Source organism: Ahaetulla prasina, chromosome 4, assembly GCF_028640845.1.
Source record: "Ahaetulla prasina isolate Xishuangbanna chromosome 4, ASM2864084v1, whole genome shotgun sequence".
Classification (NCBI taxonomy): Eukaryota; Metazoa; Chordata; class Lepidosauria; order Squamata; family Colubridae; genus Ahaetulla; species Ahaetulla prasina.
Genome location: NC_080542.1, coordinates 148,230,812 through 148,240,624, shown reverse-complemented (window position 1 = coordinate 148,240,624; position 9,813 = coordinate 148,230,812). Strand labels below are relative to the sequence as shown.

Here is a 9,813-nt window from a genome sequence, read left to right as displayed (position 1 = left end):
CTTCTGTGATTTTGATTGTCGTAGGACATACGGCACATGACTATCTTTTAAAAGGCATTCCTGGATGTTCTACCAAGGGCTAGTCTTGGTAGAAGAGAGCATTTATATCTCAGTGTTGAATTGTGGGGTCCTTGGTACTCTCTGAGCTTGGTTGTTTTCTTGCAGACATCTCATGACTCCACTAGGGAACTTCATCAGTGCTAGAAGAGAGGGGGGTTTTCAGAGAGGAGAAGAAAGGGGGAGGTGGAGTAGAACTGGGGGGTCCTTGGTGCTCTCTTGAGTTGAGTGGTTTTCTTGCAGACATTTCGTGATCCAAATAGGGAACATCATCGATGCTAGAAGGGAGCTGGGTTTGTAGAAAGGAAGAGGAGGAGGACTGTGGGGGTCCTTGGTGCTCTCTGAGCTGGATGGTTTTTCTTAGACATTTCATGACCCCACTAGGGAACATGAGTGCTAGATGGGAGGGGGAAAGGTATGCAGGAAAGAGGAAGAAGAGGAGGAGGACAATGACTATGGGGGTCCTGGATGCTCTCTGGGTTGGATGCTTTTCTTGCAGACGTTTCATGACCCAACTAAGGGACGTCATCAGTGCTTATTGTTGATCCTGAAAGCCAGTGTCCACATCCGAGATGTTGGCCACAAACTGTGGAGGGAGTGCATAGTTGGCTGTTGGGTACTAAGTGTTTGCAGTACCCAAACGGGTGGAGGGTCAGGAAGGAGAGACAGCTGCAGCCGGATCAGAGACCATGAAGCCAGGTCCTAAGAGTGATTGCAGGAGCAGGCCAGTAGCAGGCATGGGTGGGGTGAGCCAAACCCTCATAGCCAGCTAGTAATGCTGGCTAGAAAAGCTTCTGTTGTGTTCACTGTTATGCTGAGCGACCAGTAAAATAATTTGTTGGTCACTTCTTTTGCTGTCCAAGTGACAGTGACAGGTCACCAGCATTACCAGTTGGCTGGGGAATAAGTTGTCCCCCACTTCTATAAATTCATTGCCAATTCTGAGGCCCAGTTGTTCTCCTAGTTGCCATGAATTTAATATTTAAATTCATACTTTAATATTTAATTTTGATGTCAGCTATTTCCTATTTCATCCCTAAAAACATTTATTTCACGATTAAATTATTTTACTTGTTCAGCTATTGAATTTAGTAGCTGGAGCTGGCGAAATGCACAACAGGGCAGAACAGGCAGCTGTGATCAATGAGTTAGAGGGCTGACTCACTCCTGAGGCAATCTGCGCTGTGATTGGTTGCCATCAGTATAAAGGGGGCGTTTCCCTTTTTTCCCACCTTTTTTCCTTCTGTCTGTTCTGTAGCACCCTTTAATTTACCTCATGAAGTTCCTGAGAGTCTCGTTTTAGTTTCTTTCTTTCTTTCTGGATGATGATTAAGATGGCTGTTAGCTTGAATGTTAAATACATATACCTGTTTATAAAGGTAAAGGTTCCCCTCACACATACGTGCTAGTCGTTCCTGACTCTAGGGGGCGGTGCTCATCTCCGTTTCAAAGGCGAAGAGCCAGCGCTGTCCGAAGACGTCTCCATGGTCATGTGGCCGGCATGACTCAACGCCAAAGGCGCACGGAACGCTGTTCCCTTCCCACCAAAGGTGGTCCCTATTTTTTCTACTTGCATTTTTTACCTGCTTTCGAACTGCTAGTTTGGCAGAAGCTGGGACAAATCACGGGAGCTCACCCCGTTGCGCGGCAACACTAGGGATTCGAACCGCTGAACTGCCAACCTTTCGATCAACAAGCTCAGCATCTTAGCCACTGAGCCACCGTATCCCTAGTATACGTTTATATACATATACACTATATATTATACATACACATGTGGACATATATACCATTGAACAACATGGAATTAAGTGTGGAGAAAAGCGAAGTTTTACACCTAGGCAGGGTTTGGGTATGGCTGGTCTGGAGAAAAGAAGGACCAGGGGAGACATGAGAGCAGTGTTCCAATATCTCAGGGGCTGCCACAAAGAAGAGGGAGTCAAATTATTCTCCAAAGCACCTGAGGGTAGAACAAGAAGCAATGGGTGGAAACTAACCAAGGAGAGAAGCAACCTAGGAGAAATTTCCTAACAGGATAATTAACCAGTGGAACTACTTTCCTCCAGAACTTGTGGGTGCTTCATCACTGGAAGTTCTCAAGAAGTGATTGGACAACCATTTGTCTGAGATGGTGTAGGGTTTCCTGCCCGGGCAGGGGGTTGGACTAGAAGGCCTCCAAGGTCCCTTCCAACTCTGTTTATTCTATTCTATTCTATTCTATTCTATTCTATTCTATTCTATTCTATTCTATTCTATTCTATTCTATTCTATATACGTTATACATGTATGTGTACATTACACATAATTATACAGATACATACCCGTACATGTACAATGTATATGTATAATGTTAGATGTGTCTGTATATACACAAGCACACATTATACATATACATATATGTGTACATATACATTATACATATATACATTACACAGATATATATATACATTATGCACATATAATTGTATATGTGCATAATACATGTACGTTATACATGTAATATATGCATCATACACACACACATATATTTAGTTCATTAATAATATTGAATAGATTATGAGTAATAGAGGAATGTTATTAATCCTATTTAATAGATAATGGCTAATAGATAAATATTAATATTTGATGGGTAATAAATATTACTAGTATTAGAAACATAAACAATACTTGTTGGGTAATGAGGTGGCCAGCCAAGTCCCCAGATTCCCTCCACCCGGATAGAGCCCGCCCCACCTGCACGTCGGGACGCGGACGCGTGTTGCAAAGACGCGCGTTTGCAGCCTGGGAAGCGGGGAGGGCGTGTGTTTGTGGTGGGTGGGGGGCGTGTGTGTGCACCGGTGTGGCCGGCGAGCTCTCTTTCCGCCTCCGGGCTGATTTCTATAAATTGCGTTGCGAGGCGTTCGCGATCCTTCCTCCTGCGCGTCAGTCCTGGGACCAGCCCAACCCACCCGCCGCCGTCCTTCTTGCCGCCCGAGGAGGTCCAGTTCGAGCAGCCCAAGAGCCGTCGGGATGGCCGGCAGAGAAGCCGAAGGAGCCCAGCCACAGGTAGATGGGGGAAGTCCCGCTTCTCCACCCGCTGCTTCCACGGGGCTCCCGTGCAGGACGCGTCCGCTTGCAAACCGACCGACGGGCAGTTGCCGGCGCTGCGCTTCTGGCCGGTGCAAACTCCGGGAGCGTCCCGTGGGCGCTGGGGTCTCGACTTATGACTTTCTCTTCCCCCCCACACACTCTTATGGCCATTTCCCCATCCCCGGGGGTTTCCGCAGCTAGGAACGGGGCGGGCGGGGAGAGCCGGGAAGAGGGTCGTAGCAGAGACCCTCCGAAGCAGCGGTCACCAACCGGTGGTCCATGGACGACTTGGTGTGGTCCGTGAGAAAATTTTGGTGGTCCGCAGAAAAATTAGTTGCGGTTTTTTTTATATTGCACTAGATACTATTTATCTTTTTAAACAAATTCATATTAGTCGTCCGCGGGATTTAAAATTGTGAATTTAGTGGTCCTTGAGGTCCGAAAGGTTGGTGACCGCTGGACTAGAAGACCCCAATTCAAGGTTTACTCTTAGCTAAGCTAGCAAGTGCTTGGCTGAACTTGAATTCAATTTTTTTCTGCGTTTTTAACTTTTCACCTTACGGTAGTTTACTTTTTAAAATCTCTCTCTCTCCCTGAGGCGTCTTACAGATTATTACTTGATTTTTAAAAAAAATTTATGTATTTATTATTATTTCTATCAACAAACGACTCCGGGTGGCTCACAGTCCAGATTAAGTTATTAAATGAAATTTCTACCACCTTTTAATTTTTACTTTGCTAAGTTCTTCAGCCATCTGTCTCTTATCCGGTGACCCTGGGTGGGTTGGAAATTATTAAATTTACTGTTAGCCCTTGATTCATGGCCACAATGGAACTGGAAACCCATCATTATCATTGCTAAAGGAGGCTGTTGTTAATTGAATCTTTGCAGTCTCATTACATCACCCAGCTGCGAGGTGAACTTAACTCTTTCAGTGTAACTTTTATTTTTACTCTTAGTTTCACTTTCTTTCTTTAAAGTAATTTTATGCCACCCTTGTCTCACTGCAAATGGCTCTCGACCGGCTTACTGACTATTATTTTTACATTCTACATTTGGCTTTACTAAAATAATTAAATTGAATTAAATTTCTATCCCATCCATGTTGCCTTAAGTCAGGGGTCTCCAACCTTGGCAACTTTAAGCCTGGAGGACTTCCAGAATTCCCCAGCCAGCTTTGCTTTGCTGGCTGGGGTATTCTGGGAGTTGAAATCCTCCAGGCTTAAAGTTGCCAAGGTTGGAGACCCCTGCCTTAAGTAATTCTGGGTAATATACCATATTTTCATCCACTTAAGACCACAAAGGAGCCCAAAATTTCTCTTGCGAACAAGATGTTGGGTTAACTGAGTCTTGGCTCATTTTACAACCTTTCTGGCCACAATTGTTAAGCGAAATACTGCAGTTGTCAAGTCACTGATATGATTGTTAGTCTGTTAAATCCCATTCTTCAGTGTTGTTGTAATTTTGAACAAACCGTTGTTAGCCAAGGATGGGGATGACAAATCACTTTTTTTAGTGGTGTAACCCAGAACGGTCACTAAAATGAATGGCTGTAATTCAAAGAGTCACTTTCAGCTTTTGCAATTTGAAATATGCCAGCTTTGAAAATCCATAGTTTTATTATGGCTTAAATTGTGATCAGGTGCCATGTTCTAACGTTTCCATAGAAAAGCCTGCAGTTTTGTAAATTAAGCTGTGCTTTTCGGCTCTTCGCCCTGGCCGGGGTTGAATGTCAGTTAAAGCCAGTTTGTTGATTTTTTCTTTCTTTCCGCTGCTCAGTTCTTTTTCTTTTGTTTTCAAAAGAAGAAGCGGCTGTAAAAATGATTGCAACTTCAGTTTTTTTTGCATCAATGGGATGTCAACAGTTCTGGCTGGGAAAATTAAAAGTTTTTGAGACCCAGAAAAATTCTCACTCTCGGTTAGCAGTCCCGGTAGGATAAATCCAAACAATTTGGAGAACTGGTAGACAACTTTAATTGCTTTTTTTACAAAATATTTTATTATTTTAAGTGATTCTCTCAGTGCATCGGATCAATTTGTGGGGACTGAAGTGGAAATACAGATAGTCCAAAAAAAGGCTGGTAAGTGAGTGGTACCCAATTTTCCTGCCTATTTTGTGACTGCTGTTAAGTGAATCACTTGGTCCTTAAGCAAATCCAGCTCCCCTCCCTTCTCTCATTGGCTTGGTTGGTTGGAAGCTGGCTAGCAAGGTCACAAATGTTGATCATGAGACCCCAGGAAGCTGCAGTGTGGTACAGGTAGTCCTCTACTTATGACTAGAATTGAGCCCAAAATATCTGTTGCTAAGTGAGACATTGCACCCATTTAAGCTGCGTTCACACAACCGGTTAGAACGAGGCTTGAGTTTGTGCAATAATCTGCCGCCAACTAACCAACTTTTAGGGTGTGTCCTGTGAACCCTCCTTCGGGCCACTTTGCAAGGAAGCGGAGTGAATGGTTTGTTCTGTGCCCTCAACCCCCTTAACCCGGGTTCCAACTTTTGCATGTGTGAAGGGACCCCAAGAGTTGACCCAGACCTGATGATGTTTAAGCCAAGCTGACTTAAGTTTAGATTTGAAGAACAGACCTTGATGCTCTCTTCCTGTCCCCCTTCCATTCTCGTCCCCCAGCTCCCCCCAAAAAATTGGGCTGGGGAACTGACTTGCTTGTTTTTCTCCCATGCAGCCTTTCTCCATGGAAATCAGCTTGGAGGATATAGAAATTATCTTCTCCGAAGAGGAGTGGCGGTTGCTAACCAACGAGCAGAAGAAGCTGTACTGGAAAACTTTGGAAGAAAATTACAAGTCTTTTCTTTTTGTTGGTGGTAAGCTGGATTGATATGGGGCTCGGTGTGGCTGGGCTGCGGAGGTGAGGAAAGGCTGGTCTATAGAAGCGTGAGAACTGGGTTCGAGTCCTGCTCAGCCACAGAAGAGACGCCTGGGAAGGACTTCCCGTGTCTTGGACTAGCCTAACTGGAAGGGTGGTTGTTTGAGATGAAGGGGAACGGACAAAGGGTTCTTGAATGCCATTCCTAATGAAAAGTGGGGTTGAAATGTAACCAACAAATCATTTAAACGGCCCATCCCTCGAGATGCCCTTTTTGAGAGCCTAACTGTAACACCTCTGGTCCCCAGCATTTTCGCTTTCTCTAACTGTGAATGAGGGGATGGTGGGTGAAGGGCAGGGAATTATGGGAGGTGAAATCCGGACATGCTAGTTGGGGAATTTGGGAATTGAAATCCAGGCATTCTAGTTGAGGGATTCTGGGAGTTGAAATCCAGACATGGTGGTGGAGAATTCTGGGAATTGAACTCCAGACATTGCTGAGATAAGGGGAACCCTGAAGCATTTTCTTTGATCATCCTGTTTCCCTTCAAGGACGATGCCCTTTTGACCCAGCAGAAATCTTCACTTGGATTCATAACAACAAACATCTGAACATCCGACTCTTAAGCCGTCCTCGTAGAATCCTTTCTGTAGGTGAGTGACGCGTATGGGAACCGGGAAAACAGGGCTGTTCTTACGTTAGCAATCGTTGCTGCTTTCCTAATTCCATCTTTTCCGATTTACCATCTTCTGTAGTTCTGAACTACAACTCCCATCATCTCAGTGGGAGGAATTTCAGAGGCCATGCACGTATGGAAAATGGTATATATATATGTATATGTATGTATATATATATTATTTTTCTTATACACATATTATAAATGTACATTTTCTTATTCATAGATAATCATACATATTCTCTCTAAAGAAAGCACACCAAACTTTTTAATTACCTTTGGAGTTGCTCTTCTACCCTTTCTTTCCCTTCGTTTTAGAACAAACCTTCTTCTTCTCTTTTCCCTCCCTCCTTCTCCTTTCCTACCTTCTTCCTCCTCCTCTCCTTCCTCATACCTCCTTCCCTTTCCTCTCCCCCACTCCTCTTCTCTTTCCCTCCTTTCTCACCTTCTCTCCTGCTCTTATCCCCCCCTCATCTTCCTCTCCTTCTCTTTCTCCTTCCTTCCATCCCTCTCTCTCCTTCACCTCCTCTATCTTACCTTCTGTTCTTTCTTTCTTCCTTGTTGTATATTATTTCCCTTGTTTGGTATCCGAGCAACTCCAAACTTCTGATAATACTGTATATACTTTATTTTTGATTTCTTTTCTATTTTACCCAATCCATCATTTCATGGTTGTACATTTATATCTATAATCTTCTCTCCCCCTTTTTCCATCTATTTTGGCGATATCTGGGTTTCTATTTCTTAATTACCATTTTCCTCATTTCTTTTCCATTTTATTAACATTGTTTGACTTTTATTTCTGTCTCTTTTCTAACCATACATAAAATCTTTCCCGTGTCTTGAAATACACCGATTCCTCTTTATGGAAAATGTTTGAGGTCGAGCCTTCCTTCCCTCAAGGCAGCCTCGTGGCAATCTGCCTCCTTTGGGAAATGCTCTTTTAATTGAGTGGGGAAATTTAATTAAATGTCCAAAGAGGTTAATCATCACCTTCCCGCATTTCTCTTAAACTTCTCCCTTCTCAACTCCTGGTGACGCCTCCATGGACGTTTCTGTAATTTTTAAAGAAATGGTATCCTTTGCTGTTTGCCTTTTTTCAGCCTGTTTTTGCTTCCTCGTTTAAGCTACCGCACTGGGATCTCCTGGTGGTCACTTCTCCCTGAATCAAATACCTTTGGTCGTACTTTGCTTCTTATAAAATCAGCTAGGGTAGGCTGGGGTGGTTCCCCACCCCCCCACCCCCGCAACAAGACTGGATAAACTCCTCTTGTCCTCCTTCACAACTATACATTCTCTTTTTCCTCCAGATAAAGAGCAACCCCAAATGGACAGAGACCATTTTCCTAAGCAAGGGGCCCCTCTCAACAGCACCTATAAACAAGAGGACATGGACTATATGGCTGCCGAGGGGCATCCTGAACAACGTGGTATATCGGCCACTGAACAGGGACGCCTGCCCGATTCTGGTGGACAGTTACAGACAGAATCGATGCAGCAGGCTTCAGGTGGTGCAAGTGCAGAGGTCAACATACGGCCGTGCTATGTCTTGGTTTCTTCCTGTACCCTTGCCTGTTATGGTGCCAACCAGGTCCGCCAAGCTGCCGAGCTGCCGTCTCACCCGATGGTGAACCTGCCCCAGCATAATTTTGCCATGGGTTCAGGACGCCTTGTGGAGGAAATGCGGTGTGCGGATGCCATTTGCAATGAAAATCGTGCGGATTTGCGCTGGCAGGCTGCAGCGGCGCCACCTCCGGCATGGGGCACAAGGAATGTGCCGGCTACTCGCCCGTTTCCCCTGGCAGTCCCCACTGAGGAGAGAAAAGTCTTCCGTTGTGCTTGGTGCAGGGAACCGTTCAGCCTGCAGATGAACTTGGAAGTGCATTATAGGTATTGTCGTTGCAGGCAAGAGCAACCGAAGCTGCTCTTGCAAGCCCTGAAGGCTCCCTGTGGGATAGAAGCACGTAGCTCAAGCAGCACAGGGAATCCGGCAGGTCCCGTCCTCCTCCCACCAGCACCTGTCCAATGCCCAGTGCCCAACGATAACAAGGGGACCACCTCGCATTTTAGACCATGGCTGACTCCTCAACAGGTTAAAAACAAGGATCTCTTCACTGCCCGCACAGGTACCACTGAGAGAGTCCGTAGTATGATGGCGACAGCCTCTGCAATGAAGAAGCTGTGGCGGTGTACGGAATGCGAGGAAAAGTTTGTGTACAAGTGGCAATTCTTGGCTCACATGCAAGATTGCAAGAGAGATGTGCATGAGGAAACCCCCCCGGCCCCAGGGCCCCAGGGCCTTGCTCCAACAGAGGGGCTCCCTGAAAGTGCCGAAACACAAGAGCCAAGCGTCGAACCGCCCGTGCTTCCGAGCACTTCTAAAGAGCAGGAGCAATGTCCATGCGACCAATGTGGCAAGAATTTTAGCAAGTGTTACATAGCCACGCATCGTGCCTTCCACAGGGGCCAAAAGTACAGGTGTCTGTGGTGCGGGAAGGTCTTCAACTTCCGGAGCGCGGCAGTGAGACACAAGAAGACGCACTACAAGTATACTGAAAACCTCGAATATGGCACGCAACCTGACGACAAAGATTGCATGTGCATGATTAAAAAAATCACCGTTCCTCCCGATTCGGAAGATGAGGAGCAACCTCAGCCGGAGGAGCCCAAGTAGCTGTTTGCAAAAGATGGGCAGGTTTTTTTTTTGTTTTTTTTTGTTTTTTTTATTATTTCTAACAGTATTTTAAGCAGGGCTTTGAAAACGGGGTGCCAGGGTATTGCAAGTGACGACTGGTACAAGTTCAAGTGATACCACCACAGGAGTTTCGAACGCGACGCCTGCGTGAGAGGTTTAGCACTTCACTCGGCTGACTGCGCATCAGGAGCACTATGCAAAATGTTTGTTCCAGATGTTGCGAGAAATGCCTTTTTCGTCAGCCCCTCGGCCGATGCTGGGAAATAAATACACGTGAATTGTATATACGGCAACACACCAGGAAGACACTGTTGTGGGCCTGACCTCTTTTGCGTGGACAGAATGAACTTGCCTTTTATTTGCTTCTCACTTGCACTCCGGACCCCCCAAGCAACTTCATATGCTCTGCCCGTGGGTGTCGGCTTGAGAATGGATCACAGCCATAATGCCCACCAGCAACTTTACTTTTTGCCTTAGCTGGATTTTTT

At 45.5% G+C, this 9,813-nt stretch overlaps 1 protein-coding gene across 1 annotated transcript; it reads left to right on the top strand.

The window, feature by feature from the left end:
- Window positions 1-3,066: 3,066 nt before the first annotated feature.
- On the top strand, window positions 3,067-9,304 carry LOC131198289 (uncharacterized). The gene is made up of 4 exons (XM_058182776.1): window positions 3,067-3,249; window positions 5,813-5,951; window positions 6,506-6,607; window positions 7,941-9,304. The coding sequence occupies exons 1-4, from the start codon at window positions 3,067-3,069 to the stop codon at window positions 9,302-9,304; spliced, it is 1,788 nt and encodes a 595-aa protein (XP_058038759.1).
- Window positions 9,305-9,813: the final 509 nt, after the last annotated feature.

What these genes read in the sequence shown, in the direction of transcription:
- LOC131198289 (XM_058182776.1), top strand. Translation starts at nt 3,067, where the DNA reads ATGGCCGGCAGAGAAGCCGAAGGAGCCCAGCCACAGGTAGATGGGGGA. An exon ending in AGCGTCCCGTGGGCGCTGGG is followed by an intron (nt 3,250 to 5,812) that starts GTCTCGACTTAT and finishes TCTCCCATGCAG; the next exon opens with CCTTTCTCCATGGAAATCAG. An exon ending in TCGTAGAATCCTTTCTGTAG is followed by an intron (nt 6,608 to 7,940) that starts GTGAGTGACGCG and finishes TTTTTCCTCCAG; the next exon opens with ATAAAGAGCAACCCCAAATG.